Genomic DNA, 23,184 nt, shown 5'->3' with positions numbered 1-23,184 from the left:
CTCCAAAGGAAGAGAAAAGAAAGGGAAAAAAGGGAAAAGATTTTTTTTTTCTTCTAAGAACAAAAGAAACGCATGTGTAGGTGTACCAATATATAATTTGTTTGGTTTATATTTTTAGTTAGGGAGTGCGGAACGTCAATGTTTGTGCCTTTTCAGTTACAGCTTAGTTTATGCCACACAAATTGGTGCTTCCACCCATTTTACGATCCAACTTCCATAGCTTACACATTTCCACTTTATACCTTCCATGTAGGGGGTCAACATTATTGAGAATATCATACACTACCCGACGTAACTTGTTTAATTTACCCCACATCTCTCTATCAATCCCAACTCTACCTATTCCACCACAAGCACATTATAGCCCTCCACGAACTATACACAAAAAAAAAAAAACCTTCTCTGAGCACACAAGCAACTCCACTCACCGCGGCTTGATCATAAGTAGATTAGCCCTATCCCCGCGCACTCTAAAGCCTATCTATTAGACGCCAAGCCTCGAAGCACTCAGGCCTCTAATGGCAGCAGCGCAGGTACATCTTGTGATACCTTGCACACCACCCCCCACACTACTGACTCTGGCAGTCATAGTCGACCGCACCGGATTTCAGATCTGTTGAGTAGAGGGACGACAGGCTCGCTCCCATAGCCGGTATTTCCCCCAGACCCTTTACCCTTCACCACTCCTAATTTCAAATCTAAACCACACTCTACTTATACCTCCCCATCAGCCCGCAAACACCCCCCCAACCACATTCTCCCAACAACCACTGTCCTCTATCTCCCCCCATTTTCCCCCTTTTTCTTTTCCTTCTCCCTTTTTTTATTTATTTTACCTCGCCTCCTCCTACTGTTACATCCCCCCCCCTCCCCCCGTGATCTCAGCCTCCCGGGGCTCCCTTTAGCAACATATACTCCTGTTTTTTTATTGCTACAATGCCTCCTCCAAACTCATCGAAACACACCTCCGTGAAAATCATATCACTAAACGCCAAAGGGTTAAATACCCCGGAGAAACGCTCCCAAATTCTTTCTAATATGAGGTCTATGAAGGCAGACATTGTTTTCCTACAGGAAGCTCACTTCCAGCAAAATTCTACCCCCAAACTACAAAACTATACTTACCCACACAGCTTCCATGCTACCTCCCCCACATCCAAGTCCAAAGGAGTCGCCATACTTTTCTCGAAAAACATTCCCTTTCAAATAACAGATACGCTAGCAGATACAGAAGGTAGGTTCCTCTTTCTTAAAGGTACCATCAATAACAAACTTATAACTCTAGCAAATATATATAGCCCACATTCTTCTCAAGTACCATTTTTCCGAGACATAATGAACCAACTGACCACCTTTCATGAGGGTCTCTTGATCTTAGGAGGCGACTTGAACCTCCCATTAGACCCGATACTGGATACCTCCTCGGGCACTTCCCATCTCCCCTACAGAGCCATTAAACAGATTAGAAAATGTTTGCAGGACCTTCTGCTCCACGATACCTGGAGAACACTCCACCCAATGAAAAGGATTATACCTTTTATTCCGCACCACATAGAAAATACTCACGCCTCGACTGTATATTTGTCCAGCAACAGTACCTTCATTACTTATCCTCAGCCACGATTGAACCTATGACTTGCTCTGACCATCCTCTCATTACAGCGACGCTCATATTCCCCGACAAACAGACTAGATCCCAGATATGGAGACTGGACCTGAGCATCTTATCCGAACAATCCAGAATTTCAGACATCAGGGAGTGTATGACAAACTATTTTCTAGAAAATTACACAGCAGAAGTCTCACAGTTAATGCAGTGGGAAGCGCATCAAAGCATTGTAAGGGGGAAGATCATCTCCTTAGCCTCAGCGGTCAGAAAGGAAAAATCAGCAAGGCTATCAAATCTGTTCTCCAGACTAAAAATTTTAGAAGCTACACACAAGCACACCTTAGCTCAAAACACGCAAACGGAACTACTGGAAGTATGTTCCCTCATCAGGGAAGAATTAGATCATAAACTGAAAAAAAATAATTATTCTCACTAAGAAGCTTTTCTATGAATTTGGAAACAAAACAGGCCACCTTTTAGCACAAGCTCTCGGCACGAAAAAAGTGAAACAAACAGTTCATCTACTCCACTCCCCTCTAGGCAAGCCACTTGTGAAAAATCAGGAAATAGCGCGTGAGTTTGAAAAATACTACACATCACTATACAACCTCAACCTTACTAACCCTACCAACACCTCCTCCCAGCAGAAATCTGACAAAATATGCTCGCTCCTAGACAATCCGTCTTTAAAAAAAATCTGTCCGGACATAGCCAAAACGTTAGAATCCCCAATCTCCACCACCGAATGGCAGCAAGCAGTGAAGCAGCTCAAGCCAGCAAAAAGCCCAGGCCCCATGGCCTAACCGCAGTCTATTATAAGACATTCATGGGCACACTCCAAAATCCCTTTCTTAAAGCCTTTAATTCAACCGCCACCTCTAGGACACTTTCTAAGGGGCTACTAGAGGCCCACATCGGCGTAATTCCAAAACCAGATAAAGACACCACCAATACTGGCAGTTACAGACCAATTTCATTGTTGAATGTAGACAATAAAATTTTCTCTAAAATCCTGGAAAATAGATTATTACCACACATCCCCGCCCTTATTGCCACAGATCAGGTAGGCTTTGTCCCTGGACGTGAAGCCAGGGACAACACAATTAAGGCCCTCAATTTACACCACCTAATAACCCAGTCGGGTAAGAAGGGGTTATTTTTGTCTCTCGATGCGGAGAAGGCATTTGACAGAGTGTCTTGGGAGTACATGGAAGCAGTGCTACGAACAATGGGTCTTGGCCCCAGCATGCTAAACTTCATTCTTGCACTATACTCAAACCCCACAGCTAGGGTGAGGGTAAATAACACTCTGTCAGATGCCTTCCCCATCCGCAACGGCACGAAACAAGGGTGCCCGCTATCCCCTATCCTCTTTATCTTAACGCTAGAACCCTTTCTTGAGAAATTGAGAAGCAACCAAAACATCAAAGGGATCCGAACACGGCATAAAGAATTTAAATACGCTGCATTCGCTGTTCCTGTCTGAACCCATGACCACTCTACCAAATCTCCTAGCTGAGTTCCAATCCTTACAGTCAGTGTCCAACCTCAAAATCAACTTCTCAAAATCATATGCGCTCAACATTTCTCTCACTCCAGAAACAATAACGCAGTGCAAAAACTATTTTCCATTTTGGAAATCCGACTACATAACGTACCTCGGTATTCAGATTCCCCCTAGACTGTCCGATCTATACTCAAAGAACCATTTACCCCTTTTGAATAAACTAACCTTAGACCTTCAGAAATGGAACAAACCTCTATTTTCTTGGTTCGCCAGGGCGGCCATCCTAAAGATGAACGCCCTGCCGAGACTACTCTATATGCTGCAAGCTGTTCCTATACATGTCCCACCAGCCTTCTTTAAGACCTATAAAACCGTATGTTCCAAATTCCTTTGGGGCGGCCGAAAACCCAGAATTAGCTTCCACTGTCTCACATGCCCCAAAGCCCTAGGAGAAATCGGCCTACCCGACATTTCTAATTATTGTTATGCCGTACACCTGTCCAGAATAGTTGGCTGGAATGTATACTCTATCTCCAAAGATTGGGTCCCCTTGGAAGCATCTTTCTCTTCTACCCCCTTAGCCTCTATTCCATGGATTAACCAACTTCGAATCCCACTGGCCCTAAGACAGCACCCACTTATTGGCCTGACACTACAATACTTCCAACGTATATGCAAACAAACGGGCTTATCATCCATCCCCAGTCCATTAACGACGGTCAAATCAAACCCAGGCCGCGTACACACGGGCGGACTGTATGGCCTACTTAGTCCGTCATACAATCCGATGGACAGTCTGTCATACTTTCGAATGAACGGACTTGACCACACACGGATGCACAAACAGTCCGTCGAAAGCTTGCGCGATGACGTGTACAGCACGTACGACGGGACTAGAAATAGGAAGTCCAATACACAGCAATGCACCCTTCCGCCGTGTAAATCCTTTCTGAGCATGCGCCATTCTTAGTCCGTCGAACTAGCCTACTGACGAGCGGATTGTCCGCTGAAACCAAAGTATGACGGACAGAATTTCGAAAAATCCGAAATACTTAGTACGCCAGACTGCACGCTGAAAAAGTCCGCTGAAGCCCACACACGAGCGGACTGTCCGCTGAAATGTGTTTCGACGGACTAAGTAGGCCATACAGTCCGCCCGTGTGTACGCGGCCCCAGACTTCCCTCCAGGTCTGTCCAAACACTTTTTAGCCCCAGACTGGACATCAGAACAGACTCGCGCATGTCACTTTTTCGCCGCAGGCAAACTTCAAGCCGCTTCAGACATAGCAGCAAAATTGGAGAAACCCCGCTTCTCCCAATGGTCATACATACAAATATCCCATTTCCTCCAATCATTAAACAAGGACCACAATTGCTCCCATGAACTAACACCCTTTGAGAAGCTATGTTCCCAACAATATCCACAACGACATTTGATAGCCCTCACACATAATCTTCTCTTCGATCATCTGCGTCCTAGCGACTACGTCGCATGTAAACGTTGGGAAGAAGACTTAAATACCTCACTTACTGACGAGCAATGGGAAAAAATCTTCTTAACCACTCACAAAGGTACATTAAATGTTATCTCACAAGAAAATAATTATAAAATACAGACTAGGTGGTACCGAACACCAGCAAAACTAAGCAAAATCTACCCATCCACACAAGATAAGTGTTGGAGATGCCTCTCCAGCAAACGAACATTCCTACATATCTGGTGGTCCTGCCCCTTACTAGTACCCTTCTGGACAGAAGTATGTAAAATGATCACACAAGTAACCACATACGCCACTGAACCTTCCCCCACTCAATGTCTGCTACACCATTCCCCCAGAGCGCATAATGCCTATCACAAATCCCTAACTATGTTCATGCTCAACGCAGCTAAACAATGCATTCCAGCCAAATGGAATTCCAACCAGGTGCCCACAATCAAAGAATGGCTCTGTAGAATAAACAAATCGTCCGAAATGGAAGAATTGATACATATCTCATGCGACACGCCAGCGAAATTTAGCACAAAATGGGCCTGCTGGACCCACTTCAAATCCACTCCAACCTACACTAACATCCTCAACGGACTACCCTGACTCTTGAACAACTATTTCGAATAAATAACCAGCAACTCAAAAGAAGTGCAACGAATACAGGTGCCACTCATGAAAGCGACTGTAGCTACCCAACCCAGCCCTGGGAGGCTTGATCACTCTCCCCCTCACCCTTCCTTTCCCCGCCCCCTATCCCCCCTCCCCCTCTGTGATTGTTTTCCCTCTTCTCCCTCTCTGTCTTTGTCTCTCTCTCTCTCGACGACCTGTTTTAATTTTCTACTTGTTTGCCGAGGTGACCATCTTGGTGTTTGTCAAGAGGGTTGAGAGTGGCCAGCAAGATCACCTACAGCCATATCACCCTGAATGCACCCGATCTCATCTGATCTCGGATGCTAAGCAGGGTTGGGCCTGGTTCATACCTGGATGGGAGACCCCCTGGAAATACCAGGCGCCGTAGGCTTTTTTTTAATGTCGTAGACGCCAACAACATATAAAAAAAAAAAAAAAAAAAAAGCCTACGGCGCCTATTTCCAGGGGGTCTCCCATCCAGGTATGAACCAGGCCCAACCCTGCTTAGCATCCAAGATCAGACGAGATCGGGCGCATTCAGGGTGATGTAGTCATAGACGATATTCCTGGCCACTCTCAACCTTCTTGACAATCGCCAAGATGGTCACCTCGGCAAACAAGCAGAAAATAAAACAGGTCGTCGACGCCAACAACATATTAAAAAAAAGCCTACGGCACCTAGTATTTCCAGGCAGTCTCCCACCCAGGTACTGACCAGGCCCAACCCTGCTTAGCATCCAATATCAGACAAGATCGGGCGCATTCAGGGTGATGTGGACGTAGACGATCTTGCTGGCCACTCTCAACCCTCTTGACAAACGCCAAGATGGTCACCTCAGCAATCAAGCAGAAAAAAAGATGGAGGTTTAATGCAGACATACCACTGAACTGTAAAACATTTTTTGCGTGGGGATCCATGTGTGTCTCAATCTTGGCCCTGTTAATTGGTGTAAAGGTGGGCAAACAAGGACAATGAGATTGTGCTTAGATACATGGATTATATTCTTCTTCCAACATAAACATGAACTTCCATCATCACCAAAAATGTACATTGGGAAATAATAAAAAAATGCTTTTACAAGGAGAGCACTTTAACAGAAAGTATAAAACCTACCAAAAATATCTTGCATTTCTGCAATTGCCAGGCTTAAAAGCGGAGTTCCCCATTTTTCAGTTTATTAAAAGTCAGCAGCTACAAAAAGTATAGCTGCTGACTTTTAATAAACAGACACTTACCTGTCCTACGGTCCAGCGATGTGGCCGCCCGAAGCCTTGCTCTTCTCCATCTGCATCGTCATAGCCACTGTGGGCACCCGGCCGTGACAGCTTTCGGCTTTATGGCCGGGTGTGAGTCAAGCTGCGCTCTGCTAGTGGCCATACAATCTTCTAGGACCTGTCATGTGTCCAGAAGATTGCAGAGAGAGAGGGGCCACCTAGGCGGCCAAAAGCAGGAAGGAGGAAGTGGGACAAGTCCCACTCTAAACTAAGTACCCACTCCCTCCCAAAAAATGACATGCCAAATGTGGCATGTCAGGAGACGAGGAGTACTTAAGGTGGAAGTTTGGGTGGAACTCCGCTTTAATTAATAGTAACAACAGAATGGCTCAGTATGTGATGCAGACTGCAGTCACTGGTGCTCCACTCTACACAGAAATCATGTGACCTCCACTTCCGTACTGGAGCTCCAGCAGCAGAGATTCACAATAAAGTTCAGTAAAAAAAAAGTGGAGAGGAGGCCACGTGCTTCCTGTCATCAATGGAGCTCCACTTTGCAGCCAGACTCCTCTCATTCCAGAGCCACACGCATGCTGGTGTAATGACATATTCGGCGACCCATCGCAGTTTGCTACGGAAGTGACGTTCCGTCGCCGCCATCTTTCTACACCCCACACTCGTCCACAGTAAGGATACACTAAGACGGGGGAAAGCGGACATCTTATTACACCCACCGGAGTTTTGCATTTTACACGTATTTATAACAGTAACGTCAGTTTATATATTGAAATACAGTACTTACAACTCCATCTTAGTGGTTAGATGTTGAATTTTAAAAGCAGCGAACTTCTGTCAGATTAGCAAACCTGTAAGATGAGCAGGGTTGCTGTTGCTTTTAAAATTCTTGATCTAAGTAGTCAGACGGTGTTGTAAGTACTGTATGTCACTATATAAACTGACTATATGTGTAAAATGCAAAACTAAGGTGGGTGTTAAAAGATGTCCGCTTTCCCCCTTAGTGTATTCTTACTGTGGATGACTGTGGGGTGTAGCAAGATGTCAGCGACAGAAAGTCACTTCCGTAGCAAACTGCGAGTGTATGTCGTTACATGGGCAGGCGGACATACTGTTATACCCACTGGAGTTTTACACTTATTTATAACAGTAAAGTGAGTTTATATAGTGAAATACAGTACTTATAACTCCGTCTAGGTATTTAGATAATGCATTTTAAAAGCAGCCAATTTCTATTAGTTTAGCATTTAAAAATGCAACGTATAAACAGTCATATGGAGTTCTCAGTACTGAATTTCACTATATAAACTCGCTTTACTGTTATAAATTAATGGAAGATTCAAAACTACCGTGGGTTCAACAATATGTCTGCCTGCCCCTTCTCACTATATCCTTACTGTTGACAGGTGCGGGGTGTAGTAAGATGGCGGCGATGAAACGTCACTTCCGTTACATTTTCTGACGTAACATCGGCGCACAACTACATTTCCCAGATCTCCTGGGGTCAATGCAGCTGTACTACTTCCCTGGCATATGGTGGTTGTTGCTGCCTTCAGTCTCGTCGCTCGCGGTTCAGGAAGATGAACTGAGTGAGACCAGCAATGTTCGGAAGGTCCAGAAGCTGGGTGAGCGGCTCTGGCCGGACCGGATCTAGTGTCCACTCCCTAGACAGACTGAAGTAAGTGTGTGTGGGGGAAGGGTACGACTGTAGCACCAGGTCACCTCTCTGTGCTCTGTTGACCCTTCCTGATCTCTTCTGTTACTCTGCAGCTTATCCTGTGAAACAGAGACCTATGTTAGGTCCTGTTAACATTGGCGTTTTTAACCGAACTGAGCCTATTTTGGCACTTGTTTACAAGTTAAAATCTGTATTTTTTATTTTTATTTTTTGCTAGAAAATTGCTCAGAAAAGTAATTTTAGCAAAGACTTTAGAATAAAATGGTGGTCGTTGCAATATTACATGTCACACGGTATTTGTGCAGCGGTGTATCCAATGCACTTTTTGGGGGGGAAGTACTCAAACCCTTCCTCACCCACATCCCCCCCCCCCCTTTTTTTTTTTTTTTTTTTTTTTTTCCTAAATTGGAAAACTGCTCTGTAAGGATTTACCCCCCTTCATAACCACAGCGTTTTTGCGATTTGGCACTGCGTTGCTTTAACTGACAATTGCACAGTCGTGTGATGTGGCTCCCAAACAAAATTGGCTTCCCCCCCCCCCTTTTTTTTTTTCCCGCAAATAGAACTTTCTTTTGGGGGCATTTGATCACCTCTGTGGTTTTTAGTTTTTGTGCTATAAACTAAAAAACAGCGACAGTTTTTTTTTTTTTTTTTTTTTTCCTCAGTTTGTGCTGATACGTATTCTTCTGCATATTTTTGGTAAAAAAAAATCGCATTAAGCGTTTGGTTTGTGCAAAAGTTATAGGGTCTACAAAATAGGGGATAGTTTTATGGCATTTTTTTTACTAGTAATGGCTGTGATCAGATATAGATATATAAATTTTTTATCGTGATCGCGATATTTTGGCAGACACATTGGACAATTTTGACACATTTTTGGGTCCATTGGCATTAATACAGCAATCGATGCTATAAAATTGCATTGGTTACTGTAAAAATGTCACTGGCAGTGAAGGGTTTAACCACTAGGTGGCATTATAGGGGTTAAAGGGGAGGGCCACCCTGAAAAACAAAAAAATGTTAAAAATTACAAAAAATCTAAAAAAAAAAAAAATGAAAAAATTTTTTTTTTTTACTTACCAGAAATGCCTGTTGCTAGGCACTTTCTCCTAATCTTCCTCTTCCTCTGGAGATCTTCTGTCTTCGTCGCGGCGTCTTCTGGGTAATGAGTCGCGCTGTGTTCTGGGAACTGTGTGTTCCAGAACACAGCGCGTCCCATTCAGAAAGCGCTGCGGGACTCGCGCATGCGCAGTAGCTGCGGGACTCGCGCATGCGCAGTAGGAAACGGGCAGCGAAGCCATAAGGCTCCGCTGCCTGTTTCCCTTACAAGGGATGGCGGCGCCGAGGGACGGGTCGGCCTCGGGCGGCCGACATCGTGGGCGCCCTGGACAGGTGAGTGTGTTTATTAAGTCAGCAGCTGCAGTGTTTGCAGCTGCTGACTTTTTTTTTTTTTATTTTTTTTTTTTTTTTTTATAACCGGCCCTCCACTTTAAGTGTTCCCAGGGATGTGTTTCTAACTGTAAGGGGGTGTGTGTGTGACACCACACTGATCGCTGCTCCTGATGACAGAGAGCAGACAAACAGTCTGCCATCACTAGGCAGAATGGGGAGATACTGTTTACATCGGCATCTCCCCATTCTTGAGCTCCGTGACATGATCACGGGCATACAATTGAGTCCGTGGGACCCGCGCACACTGGGAAATTCAAAGTAACATATGAGTACATTACTTTGCCCAGCTGTGCCATTCTGCTGACGTATATGTACAGGAGCTGGTCGGGAACCGGTTAAGTTAGCCCAATTTTCCCAAGGCATCTTTCAGGACAGCACCTGAGAGATGGTGACTTCTCCCTCTTCGTTAGGAAACACCCTCTTCCTCCAAACTTTAAAGGGAGGCACCTCCCTACCACACCTCAGTTATTGTGTTTCCTCTGGCCCGGAGGGAACATCTTTTGGGAGGGAGTCGAGGTCTCTTGGGTGTTCCTCAAGGACAGGGCTTCCTTCCCCCCCCCCCCCCCCCCCCCTTAGGGACCCACTGTCCTCCCGCCCTACCCAGGCCTCGGTAGCAAGCGGGCTCCTCTTCCCCTCTTGGTGCTCGTCCATAGGAGCGGCGGCGCGCGCGCCCCCGCCATGTTCTTTTCGGCATCGCGCCGGAAACGACAGAGCGGGTCACTGGGTCGGCGAAAATGTTGTTTCCGGCGTCGACGCATGGGGGAGGAGGGAGGACAGGAGCTGGTGCCTATTTCCGCTTCTGGTCCGGTGCAGATGCATTATGGGAGTCCGGAGGCGGCGTGTGAAGCCACAAGTGGAATTCTGCACACCTGCTATGGAAGAATCTGCAGCAGTGGGGACAGGCACCAGCAAAGTCCAGGTAGGAGGCAGCGGTTAAAGTCTGCCTTTCTTTTTCTTTTTCTCTTTTCTTTTTTTCTTTTTTTTTCTTTTCTTTTCTTTTCTTTTCTCCTGGAGGCTGACTGGTTTCTTCTCAGTGCACCTGTGTGGTGATCCCTATCAAAGCCGAGACTGGGTCTCACTAAGGGTCCCCTGGTTTTTTTTTTGTCTTTTTTTCTTCATAGGCTAGGAGCTCTGACCCAAAGAAGAGATGTCCTTCTTGCAGGGCCAAACTGGGAGAAAATTGGAAGAAAACCTTATGCAGTGCCTGCATTACTACTTTGGTTAAAGAGGAATCAGCCTCTGTGTGTGAGGATCTGGTTGCCTCTGTAAAGAAGGAGCTATACACTACGATTCAGAATTTTCGTGACTCGCTAGTAAACCTGGCTGCTAGTCAGCCTTCCACTTCAGAGTCTTCCCAGGGGTCGTTCTCTTTCCCAATGTTGGAATCTCTGCCTGAAGACCCTTCAGATAGGGAAAAGCAGTCCACTGCTCTTTCCGTTAAGGATTCGGAAGAGGAGTTGGAGGAGACTGAGGTGGTTTCCTCTAAACTCAAACTGTCCCTTGAAGAGGTAGATGGGCTCCTTAACGCTTGGCTTAAGTGAGGAAAGAAAGGAATTATCACTCCATGACTGCATGTATGCTGGGTTGGACGAGCCTAAGGGCCGAACGGAACAGTTCATCCGGTCATTTGAGTCCATTAGGAAAGAATGGCAGGATCCAGAGAAAAAGCCCTTTTTTTTTTCTCCAAAGCCCACAAGAGGCGTTTTCCTTTCGAGGAGGACCCTGCAGCAGTGTGCACGGATCTGTCCTTCGAAGACATGGGAGTTTTGAAGGATCTGATGGAACTGATTAAAGCCAGCAATGGCCACAACTTGTGTAGCCAGGAATTTAGAATATTGGATCAACCAGCTAAAGTCGCATATAGCTGCAGATTCCCCCAAGCAGGAAATCTTAGATTCTTTTCCTACACTGACAGCGGCAGTTGCTTATATTGCAGATGCCTCAGCTGAGGCAATTAAGATGTCAACCAGGTCAGCAGCTCTAACTATTGCTGCAAGAAGAGCCTTGTGGCTTAAAACCTGGCCCGGTGATTTGGCATCAAAGAACAAGCTGTGTGGGTTACCCTTTTCGGGTGACCTTCTCTTTGGCCCTGACCTCGATAATATTCTTGACAGGACAGCCGATAAAGAGATCCTTCCCGGTCAAAAAGAAAAAACGGATACCAAAACGTCTCTTTCGACCTCAAAAGACTCAGGATCAAGACAGCAAGTTGCAGGGGAGAAGGAAAAAATTGGTCCGCCCCCGAAGCCGAAAGGTAGAGGCGGAATTCTCTTCTGCAGTCTTACACAGGCCGAAAAATCTCAATGACTCGTCTCTGCGGGTGGGCGGAAGACTACAAGAATTTCTTCCCTGACCACAGCGGATAACTTCAAATCAGTTTATTCTGACCACTCTCTCGCAGGGTTACACACTCGAGTTGGCCAACACCCCAAGAAGGTTTTTGATTACAAACACCCCGCGGGACTCGTTAAGGGCCCTGGCCATGATGTCCTCTCTCGATGAACTGATGCAGCAGGGTGTAGTGGTACAGGTGCCCCTGCAAGAACAGTAGGAGGGGTTTTATTTGCATGTTTTCCTAGTAAAAAAGCAGACAGGAAAATTTCGGTTGATTTTCAACCTAAAACCTTTAACCACTTGCTTACTGGGCACTTAAACCCCCCTCAGTCCCAGACCAATTTTCAGCTTTCAGCGCTGATGCACTTTGAGTGACAATTACGCGGTCATACAACACTGTACCCAAATGAAATTTTTATCATTTTTTTTCCCACAAATAGAGCTTTCTTTTGGTGGTATTTAGTTACAGCTCGGAGTTTTATTTTTTGCTAAACAAACAAAAAAAGATGCAAAAAAAAAAAATCATGTTTTAATAGTTTGTTATAAAATTTAGCAAACGGGTCATTTTTCTCCTTCATTGAAGTGCGCTGATTAGGCGGCACTGATGGGCTGCATTGGTGGGCACTGATGGGCTGCATTGGTGGGCACTGATGGGCTGCATTGGTGGGCACTGATGGGCTGCATTGGTGGGCACTGATGGGCTGCATTGGTGGGCACTGATGGGCTGCATTGGTGGGCACTGATGGGCTGCATTGGTGGGCACTGATGGGCTGCATTGGTGGGCACTGATGGGCTGCATTGGTGGGCACTGATGGGCTGCATTGGTGGGCACTGATGGGCTGCATTGGTGGGCACTGATGGGCTGCATTGGTGGGCACTGATGGGCTGCATTGGTGGGCACTGATGGGCTGCATTGGTGGGCACTGATGGGCTGCACTGGTGGGCACTGATAGGCATAGTTAAGGCGGCACTAATAGGCACAGATAAGGCGGCACCGATGGGCACAGATAAGGCGGCACTGATGGGCAAAGATGGGCACAGATAAGATGGCACGGATGGGTGGCACGGATAAGTGGCATGGATGGGTGGCACGGATGGGCACTGATAGGTACCACAGATAGATGGGACTGATGGGCACTGATAGGTGGCACTGATAGGTGGCTCTGATGGGCGGCACTGCTGGGCACTGATGGGCGGCACTGCTGGGCACTGATGGGCGGCACTGCTGGGCACTGATGGGCGGCACTGGGGTGCAGCACCTTTGAGGCAGATTTTGGGTGGCACTGCTGGGTGGCACTGTGGGCACTGCTGGGTGGCACTGTGGGCACTGCTGGGTGGCACTGTGGGCACTATGGGCACTGCTGGGTGGCACTGACAGGGGGGCACTTACTTTATTTCAGGATGGCACTGCGGGTGGCAGGTGGGCACTGGCAGGGGGCAGGTGTCCGTTTAAATTGCTGGCCGTGATCGGGACTGATGTCCCGAACACGGCCGCCGGCGATCGGCTTTTTTTTTTTTCTCCTCGCGCTGTCAGCGCGAGGAGGAATACTAGCTGATAACCGGCTCCGTTTTATCACATGATCAGCTGTCATTGGCTGACAGCTGATCACGTGATAAGGGGTCGGGATCGACCCCTTACACGGATCGGTGATCAGGCGAGTCTCACGGACTCGCCGATCACAGAGCGCGCCGCGCGCGCCCCTCAGGGGGCGCGCAGGCCGCTCGTAACCGGGACTACGTCAATAGACGTAGTCCCGAAAATGTGGGTCCGCGCTATTGCCGTCATTTTGCAATAGCGCAGATCCCAAGTGGTTAAACGAGTCCATCAGGTACAGAAGGTTCAAGATGGACTCAATTTTCTCAGTCAGGAATCTGCAGACACCAGGTTGTTTTATGGCGTCAGTGGATTTAAATGATGCATACCTGCATGTTCCGATCTTGCCCCAGTCTCAGAGGTTCCTCAGGCTGGCGGTGAGGTTGGGGGGTGTGGTTCATCATCTCCAGTTCAGGGCCTTACCGAAGAATTGCAGATCAATCCAGGCAACGCTCGCAGCCATTTGGAGTCTCTGGGGTGGATTTTGAACCTCCAAAAGTCTTCCCTATATCCATCCCAGGAGATTCGGTTTTTAGGGTATCTAATAAATTCGGTGGATCAAAAGATCTTCCTTCCTTTAGACAAAAAGGACAGGATTTGCGGTGCAGTGTCTCTACTGCAGACCAGTCAAAATCTGACGGTAAGACAGGTTATGTCAGCTTTGGGGGTTCTAACCTCAACAATGCCAACAGTCCAGTGGGCAAGGCTGCATTTCAGGTGTCTGCAGGCTTTTCTTCTAAGATCTTGGGATCACACAGTGGCATCCCTAGGGGCAGAGGTAAGAGTGCCAACCCAGGTGAAAAGATCTCTATGGTGGTGGAAGAGACAGGATGTCCTATCAGAGGGGTTAGTCTGGGCCTTTCCAGTCGAGAAAAGACTAACAACCGACACCAGTTCCTGGGGAGCCCACCTAGGAACACTTTTTACTCAGGGATCCTGGGCCAAATAGGAGGCAGTAAGGTCCTCAAACTGGAGGGAGCTCAAGGCGATTGCCTTAGCTCTGGAGTTGTTTGTTCAGGATCTTCAGTCCCAGCATGTTCAGGTCCTAATAGACAATGCCACGGCGGTGGCTTATTTAAACAGGCAGGGGGGTACAAGAAGCAGGTCGCTCCAAGTACTGGCAATGGAGATCCTTCGGTGGGCGGAAAAGCATTTGTTGTCTCTATCAGCAGTCCACCTTAAAAGGGGATCTAAACAGGTTAGCGGACTTCCTAAGCAGAAACCCTATTCAGGGAAGCGGAATGGTCTCTAAACCCAGAGGTCTTCGTAATGATTGCCGGGAAACGGGGGCTACCAGAGGTGGACCTGTTCGCCTCAAAGAACACCCAGGTTCCCCAGTTCTTTTCACTGGACAGTTGCGATGGGTCGCTGGGCACAGATGCGCTAGCATATCCATGGGAATTCCGTCTTTGCTACGCTTTCCCCCATTTCAGTTAATTCCGTTTAATTTTAAGAAATTCAGAAGGAAAGGGTGCCAGTTATACTAATCACGCCCTTTTGGCCAAAGAGGGCCTGGTTTTCGACCATTCTAGATCTGGCAATCAAGCCTTGTTGGCATCTGCCCCTCAGGCACTATCTGTTGTTGCAGGGCCCAGTAAACCACCCAGGAGTGGCCAGCTTGGCCCTCACAGCCTGGTTTCTGAAAAGCAGCTCCCTAGGAGCAAGGGTTTTTCCAGCCGTTTGATCTCAACCCTTTTGGCAAGTAGGAAAAGGGTTACAGGGGCCATTTACTCTAAGGTTTGTAAGCGTTATAAAAACGTGGTGTTTTTCAGCCGCCCAGGTGCCAGGGAGCCTTGTCTCCATCTTGGAGTTTTTACAAGATGGAGCAGACAAGGGACTAGCAGTTAGTACCCTGAAGGTGCAGGTAGCGGCACTGACAGTGTTCTTAGAAAGATCTGTGGCCTCAGATCCGCTGGTAATCAGATTCTTTAGAGCTCTCAAGAGGTCTAGACCAGCGCCTATTAAGGTTTTTCCTAGATGGGATTTGTCGGTAGTCCTACAGTCTCTAACAAGGGGTCCTTTTGAGCCCCTTGAGGAGGCGCCCCTTAGGTTTCTCACATTAAAGACCGTTTTTCTGATTGTTATTGTCTCTGCACGCAGGATCAGTGAGCTAAATGCTCTGTCAATTAAAGAACCGTATCTGTCCATTTTTCCTGACAGTTATTCTTAGAACAGATGTAAAGTTCTTACCGAAGGTAGCTTCAGTTCAGAACCGTATACAGGACATAGTACTTCCAACCTTTTGCGTTAACCCAAAAGGAGATAAGGAGACTCTTTTCCACATGTTGGGCGTCAGGAGGACTCTGTTGAATTATCTAGAAAGCACAGAGTCTTTCAGATGTTCAGATTCACTGTTTGTACTTTTTTTCAGGAAATAAAAAGGGTTTCCAGGCTTCTAAAGTTACTTTAGCTAGATGGCTGAAATTATCTATCTCGGAGGCATATTCCCAAGCAGGGTTATCCCCTCCGGCAGGAATTTGTGCACACTCAACCAGGGCTCTGGCGTCTACATGGGCAGAGAGAGCTGGTGCCACCCCTGAGCAGATCTGCAAGGCGGCGACATGGTCGAGTTTTCACACATTTGTGAAACATTATAGACTGGACCTCACATCGGCCAGCGATCAAGCGTTTGGCAGAAAGGTCCTGCAAGCTGTTGTCCCGCCCTAAGGGGTAAGTCTCTGTTATCATCTCAGGTGCTGTCCTGAAAGACGCCTTGGGAAAGACCAAGTTAGACTTACCGGTAACTTGTTTTCCAGAAGTCTTTCAGGACAGCAACATCCTGCCCTATTGTATTGTATTATGCTACGTTGTGACTAATGTATATGTTTATGTGTTCCAGCTGGGGCCGGAGGTTCTCTTCTACAACTGAGGTGTGGTAGGGAGGTGCCTCCCTTTAAAGTTTGGAGGAAGAAGGTGTTTCCTAACGAGGAGGGATAAGTCACTATCTCTCAGGTGCTGTCCTGAAAGACTTCTGGAAAACAAGTTACCGGTAAGTCTAACTTTGTTTGTTTTTTTTTTTTTATACTGTGAAAGAGGATGTTACCAAAGGTGTTATGATTAAAAATTGCGCACACTCATGGAATGGAGACAGACGATGGTACTGATTTTAGGGTTGCACAGATACCGAGCATTTGCACAAAAACTTGTGCTCGTGCAAATCCTCCGATGCCTTATCCGATACCAGGGCAGTCAGGAGATTTCAATAAAGCAGCTGACAGCTGAACCCCCCCCCCCCCCTCTGTGGATTTCAGCTGCTTTATTGAAATCCATACAGGAAGAACGGTGCAAAGGTGGTCCCCATCCGTGTGCTCCTTGCAAGGCCCCTCCCTGCACTCCTCCAGTCCCCCTGTCAAAGAACTGTCAGGATAGAGAGCAGAGGAAAGAGCTGGTAAATGTTATTTTCCAGCGCCTTCCTTTTCTGTATTACCATAGTCGGTGGTCACTGACTGTCCATCCGTAACTTTTTTTTTTTTTTGTTTGTTTTTTACATTGCCATTCCCACATTTTTTTTTTTTTTATTTATTTTTTTTACCTTGCATCAAAACGAGACCTGTGAAAATCTATGGTCAGAAGTTCAGTTGCGGTAGCCTGCTCTACAGTGTACACATTAGATTCTGCACGATTCTGGCTAAAAAAAATTGTGCTAACCTTACTGTTTCCTTCATTCACACTGGAGCTCATAAACTGCAGTTTATTGGAGTTTGGGTGTGTGGGGTGTTTTTTTTTTTTTTTTTTAAAGCCCATAAACTCCACTCTGTTGGCCTATGTGTCCACGCACACATGGACGTTTTTTTTAGCTTTAATGAGCAGTGGAGTTTATGGGCTTTTTTTCTGAACGCCAGAAATTCGCGTTCAAAATGCAGTTTTTCAGCGCCGATAAATGCATGTTAATTAGCATTCGGCATTCTATTTTTTTCAATGCACTGTGGGATTTTTGGAGTGTCCTGTGTAATTTTTATTAACGCTAAAAACACTCATAAACACTAGTACAAAATGCTGTTAAAAGCACGTTTTTCTGCCAGCAATCTGGCGGCTCCAGAAAAGGTACCAGTTACTTACCGGTAACTGTTTTTTCTGGGAAATCTTCCAGGACGGCACACCTGAGAGATGAGAGGCTCATCCCTACAGGAAACACAATCAATTGACAGCTGTTTTAAGTCCCCACCCTTCCCCCTTGATCCTCAGTTTGTAGAGAAGTAACTCCTGAACCCGGTTCACAAGGGAAATCATTCCTCATAGGTACTCACCTTCTAGTGTTCTAGAATTTTCCCTCCTCCAACGGGCGGGAAGTAGGCCTGCCCTCCTGGAAGATTTCCCAGAAAGACAGTTACCGGTAAGTAACTGGTACCTTTCTCAAGTCATCTTCCAGGACGGCACACCTGAGAGGATAAACAAGTACCTCAGGCCTACCTTAGGGTGGGGCCACTGCAAAACCCTCTTTGCGAACCTTGGTTCTACAGTGAGCTTTACCTCCACTCCATATGATCATATGCTTGATGAAGGTATCTTAGCTGGATCATACGGCTGATCTGCAGGTCTGCTCCACAGATGTCCCTGCCTTTTCCGCTTCGAATGCAGTATCTAGGTGAAATGGGCTCTTAAAGATGGAATCAGAAAACATGTTAAACTTGTAGGTTAGCAATGTTGCTATCTCGCACATCTAACAACCATGGTCTATTGTGCCTGTAGGTGCTACTTAGAACCACTTAAAAGATAAATAAGAGACCTGTGTAAGACAAGGACACTACATTAATCAATAAGAGGGCCTGTCTTGACACTACCCTGTTCAGGGAAATAAAACTGCAAAAAAAGGGGGGGCCCTGACAGACAATTTTTTTTTTTTGTTCCTTTTTATCTTTATGTCAGCAAAGACTAAAGGGAAGCCTACTTAAGGGAAATGGATTAACAGAAGCTTGATCCCTGGGTTTAAGGCATGCCCAATCTATGTCTTCACTTACGCCTGAGAGCCTACTTCAGGAGATTAACCCTTTCATGACTAAGCCTATTTTTGGAATTTGGTGTTTACAAGTTAAAATCCATATTTTTTGCTAGAAAATTACTTGGAACCCCCAAACATTATATATATTTTTTTAGCAGAGGCTCTAGAGAATAAAACGGCGATTGTTGCAATATTTTATGTCACACGGTATTTGCGCAGTGGTGTTTTAAACGCAACTTTTTGGGAAAAGGGACACTTTCATGAATAAAAAAAACAAAAAAACAGTAAAATTAGCCCAATTTTTTTGCGAAATGTGAAAGATAATGTTACGCCGAGTAAATAGATACCAAACATGTCACACTTTATAATTGCGCGCACTTGTAGATTGACGACAAAGTACGGTACCTAAAAATCTCAATAGGCGACGCTTTAAAAATTTTTTACGGTTACCAGGTTAGCGTTACAGAGGAGGTCTACTGCTAGAATTATTGCTCTCGCTCTGACGATCGCGGCGATACCTCACATGTGTGATTTGAACACCGTTTACATACGCGGGCGCGACTTCCGTATGCGTTTTCTTTGCTTCGCGGGGACGGCGGGCGCTTTGAAAATTTTTTTTTTTTTTTTTTTTTTTTTTTTATTTATTTATTTTATTTATTTTTAAATGACTAAATTGTTTAAAAAAATAAATAAAAAATTTGATCACTTTTATTGCTGTCACAAGGAATGTAAACATCCCTTGTGACAGTAATAGGTAGTGACAGGTACTCTTTATGGAGGGATCGGGGGTCTAAAAGACCCCCCACCCCTCCTTTACACTTCAATGTATTCAGATCGCCGAAAACGGCGATTCTGAATACCGGATATTTTTTTAAAACCGGCGCCATTGGCAGCCGAGTAAACGGGAAGTGACGTCATGACGTCGCTTCCGTGTTTACGATGAGGAGACTGGAACGAAGCCGATTACGGCTTCGTTCCAGTTCCTCCCTAGCAGCCAGAGCCGACGGATCTCTAATCGGTGCTCCCGATCGAGCGGGAGCACCGGTAACAGCGGCGAGAGGCGGCGGGAGGGGGGGACGTCCCCTCCCGCTCCTCCGGCATAACAGCCGAGCGGCTTTTAGCCGCATCGGTTGTTATGCCTGGATAGCCAATCGCCTGCTGTAAAAAACGGTACCGGGATGTTGCCTGCAGGTGCGGGCATCATCCCGGTATAACCCCCGGAAGCCGAGTACGCAGATGTGCGTACGCTCGGCGGGAAAGGGTTAAATTCCCTAGCAGGAGTAGACTACCCATATTGCTACGTCTAGTTTTGCTAAAAGGGCGAAATGAAGGCCATGCACCGAGCCGAAACCTATTCGATCGGGTATACTTCAGCCTCAGGCCCTAATACTCCTCTGAACAGAACTCTCCAAGTTCTTACTAAACAGGGCGATTCATTATCCCCTTCCTCCAGTGTCCCATAACCCTACAGGGCTTCAACCCTAGGAAATGGTTCTGGCATCCCTGAATGTAAGTGGTCAAGGTTTTCTGACATGTGGCATGTGCAGCCTGAACTCCTGGCCCCTCCATGGAAAAGAAGGCTGAAATACAAAAGGTGATACGTGTGTTATTAATATCACAAATAAAATGATCATAGATTTAGATAGAAAGGACACAAGCACAGACCACAATGTTGTGTGCCTGAGTGTGACTAGCTAAACCCATATATCAAATATGGGAAGAGACCCAAATCTGAACCTCAATGTAGACAAACAGTCCTCACAGTCTGGTTTTCTGATGTGCTGCCAAGACGTAAAAACATTAAGACAAAAGCAAACCCTAAATGCTGCGTATTTCTTTATTGCAGCTAGCTAGGTCATAACTGATATATAAATACAGAAAAGGACAGGAACCCCCTTTACTGTTTTACTGATGTTCAGCAAAACAAGGCTATAAATATAAAGACAGATCCAAACTTCTATGTTGTGTATTTCTGACAAACCACCAAATACAGTTATAAGATCAATATGAACACCAACTCCCGTGTTGTGCATTTCTGCTATGCCACAGGGTAAAACATGGAACACAAGACAATCCTTTCTGTCATGCACTTCTGTAGTGTAGTGTAGTTCAGATAGAACCAACACTGAGAAAGGACACAAGCAACCTGCAGCATTGTTTTTCTGAAACAGAAAGCACCAACAAGCTTCAATCTTGAGTATTTCTGCTGTGCAACAACATAAAAGCAGACGCTGAGGAAAAAGACAGCCTTTACAGCTGCAATCTTTCTGGTCTGCTGCAAAATAAAACAATAACGCCATGATAAGTATTCCTGCTGTGTAGCAAAACCTCAATCAGAAGGGTACAGATAAGTTTAGGGTTCCCACACCCGTGCGACCCAACCTGCGACTTGGGACTGCAAGACGCATGAGAAGTCATACACTATGGCTTCCAATGGGTACCATTTGTGTCTGTGCAAGTCCCAGCAGTCCCTGATTCCTGGATCCACAGACCTCAAGATTACACAGGTCGCAGGGAAAAAAAATAGCAATTTTCAGGTCGAACAAGTAAGGGGTCCCCAATTCTGTCACTCCCTGGAGGATTGCAGCCAACAAACCCCTGCTGTGTATCCCTAAGATGCAGAAAGGTAGATCAATGAGAAACACTGCTCACTGCTGTCAAACGATAAGGCAGTAAATATAGGACATACAGGACACAAACATTCAATCTTTGTGTATGTCTGATGTGTAGCAATATACCAATACTGAGCAGAGATGCCACCATCCTCAATGTGTCTCTCAGCTGAGCAGCAAAAACAAAATAAGAAAAAGACAAGCAATCTTCACTGCTGTGTCCTTTCTGATATGTAGCCAATAAGGCAGTATATGCAAGACATAAAGGACAGACAACCTTCAATCTTGTATATGTCTGATGTGCAACAATATAACAATTCTGAATAGAGATGACCCATCCATATTGAAGCGATTTGGCCTTGTGACTCAACATGTCAAATCGCATGGCTAAAATCAGCACAACACCACTTTGTGGTGCTACACGGATTACCAAAGGCAGTATATGTACTACACCTGGCAGGGGTTCAATTTGTATTTCTGCTATGTAGCCCAACAAATTCGAACCATCAATTTTCACTGCTGCCTTTCTGATAAGGCAGTAATACAGGACACAAAACCTCACAGAACTTAATCCTGTATATGCCTGATGTGCAACAATAAAACACTCTGAATAGAGATAGCACATCCATATTGAAATGATTTGTCATGCGACTCAACATGTCAAATCGCATGTTTAAACTCGGCAGCCATTGCCGTTAATGGCACTGTCTGAATCAGCACAACGCCACTCAAATCAGGACCATCAGACTTCACTGCTGCCTTTCTGATAAGTAACCAACAAGGCAGTAAAACGGGACACAAAGCCCCACAGACAGACCTCAATCTTGTGTATGTCTGATGTACAGCAATATAACCATTATGAGCAGAGATGTCACCAGACTCAATGATGTAGCACAAAACCAGAAAGTACAGATCACCATCACTGTTGTATTTTTCTGATCTGTAGCCAAACAAAGCAGTATCTTTAGGATATAAAGGACAGCAAACAAGCTTCAGTGCAGCACATTTCTGATGTACACCAATATAGCCCTTATGAGCAGAGATGTCACAAATCTCAATGTGTATTTGTTGTGCCACAAAAACATCCCAGCAAGGACAAACCTTCACTACTGAGGTCTACTGGTGTGCAGCCAATGAGGAGTCATGGTCTATCCCTTTATGAAATGACCAACAGGCAATTTATTTCATAGGCATAGCCTGGGCTGTAGATACTAAACCTTCACCACCAGTGAAGGAATACATCCTAAAATGGTTGGACACCCTACTATTAGTAGTTGTTGTCCTACCTTACCTCCATAGACTGAGCAAACGCTACCCAGCTCATACCCAGGTGGTGCTGATTGGCAACTAAAGTCTCAATGAGCCCAGCCCTAGAGACCAATTTTAAGACAGCCTCTAGAAGAGGTGGTTACCAATTTAGCCTGGGGGGGGGGTAAATGGCTATTTGCAGGCTTCAAACAAGCAATTATGTAGCTTTTGCGTAGGTTTGCACAGAAAATCCTCAATTAAAAGGATGTAGGAAGCGATCTATGGTGAATCGCCCTTAGATCTGCCACTGAGTGGATTGTAGCCCAAACCAATAAAATTTTCTTCTTACCTCCTACACTATAATAGAACCACAGTGTAAAGGTGGAGTGGTAGGTTGGAGCTTATGAAAGTTACCTATAGCAAGCAACCCCCAAAAAGAGGATCTGTCACAAGGGAACCCCTACTGTGCCACACAGAAGCTTGGTCCCTGCCCATCCTTGAATGTTAGGTCAGCTTTTAAGCATCATGAAGTAACTTCAGATTCCTAGCAGCTGGGCTAATAGGGCCGGTAACCTAGTGCACCTGCTGACCAGGGGAGCTTCTGAATCCACCAACCACTGCCCAATTAATAACTTGTTCAGTGGTATACCTGGCCTGTAAGTAACTTTGTATCTACCAGGTCCCCTCTGTTCGCTATATTCTTCCCTACTAATGTACCACAACTAGGCATGTAGGGAGAGGCTGGCAACCTACTGCTGCGATAACCATAGTGTCTCTGCTGTAAGAGGGAGCTGTGGCTAGTGGTTTTAGCAGTGGCATCTGGGCTATTTGTATCCTGACCCCAGGTTCTGCACTGCACTG

General features: G+C 45.9%; 1 protein-coding gene and 2 pseudogenes across 11 annotated transcripts in view; 2 read left to right on the top strand and 1 right to left on the bottom strand.

Annotated features, from left to right (window-relative positions):
• Nucleotides 1–5,508: 5,508 nt before the first annotated feature.
• On the top strand, nucleotides 5,509–5,627 carry LOC143925768 (5S ribosomal RNA; annotated as a pseudogene).
• Nucleotides 5,628–5,902: 275 nt separating this feature from the next.
• Nucleotides 5,903–6,021, bottom strand: LOC143925888 (5S ribosomal RNA; annotated as a pseudogene).
• A 1,930-nt stretch (nucleotides 6,022–7,951) lies between these two features.
• CLEC16A (C-type lectin domain containing 16A) overlaps nucleotides 7,952–23,184 on the top strand; it is a 1,523,862-nt gene continuing 1,508,629 nt past the window's right edge. For 4 of the 11 annotated variants that reach the window (XM_077448875.1, XM_077448873.1, XM_077448871.1 and 1 more), the window contains exon 1: nucleotides 7,953–8,144. In XM_077448875.1, the coding sequence (XP_077305001.1) occupies nucleotides 8,068–8,144 (77 nt within the window). In that variant the 5' untranslated portion in view covers nucleotides 7,953–8,067. Of the gene's footprint in view, nucleotides 8,145–23,184 lie in introns of all 11 variants that reach the window. The other 7 variants (XM_077448876.1, XM_077448874.1, XM_077448878.1 and 4 more) reach the window with 5 other exon arrangements.

This window comes from Lithobates pipiens, unplaced genomic scaffold, assembly GCF_037356315.1.
Source record: "Lithobates pipiens isolate NorthernLeopardFrog02 unplaced genomic scaffold, aLitPip1_a1.2 Scaffold_22, whole genome shotgun sequence".
NCBI classification, from domain to species: Eukaryota; Metazoa; Chordata; class Amphibia; order Anura; family Ranidae; genus Lithobates; species Lithobates pipiens.
This window is presented reverse-complemented; position numbering and strand designations above follow the sequence as displayed.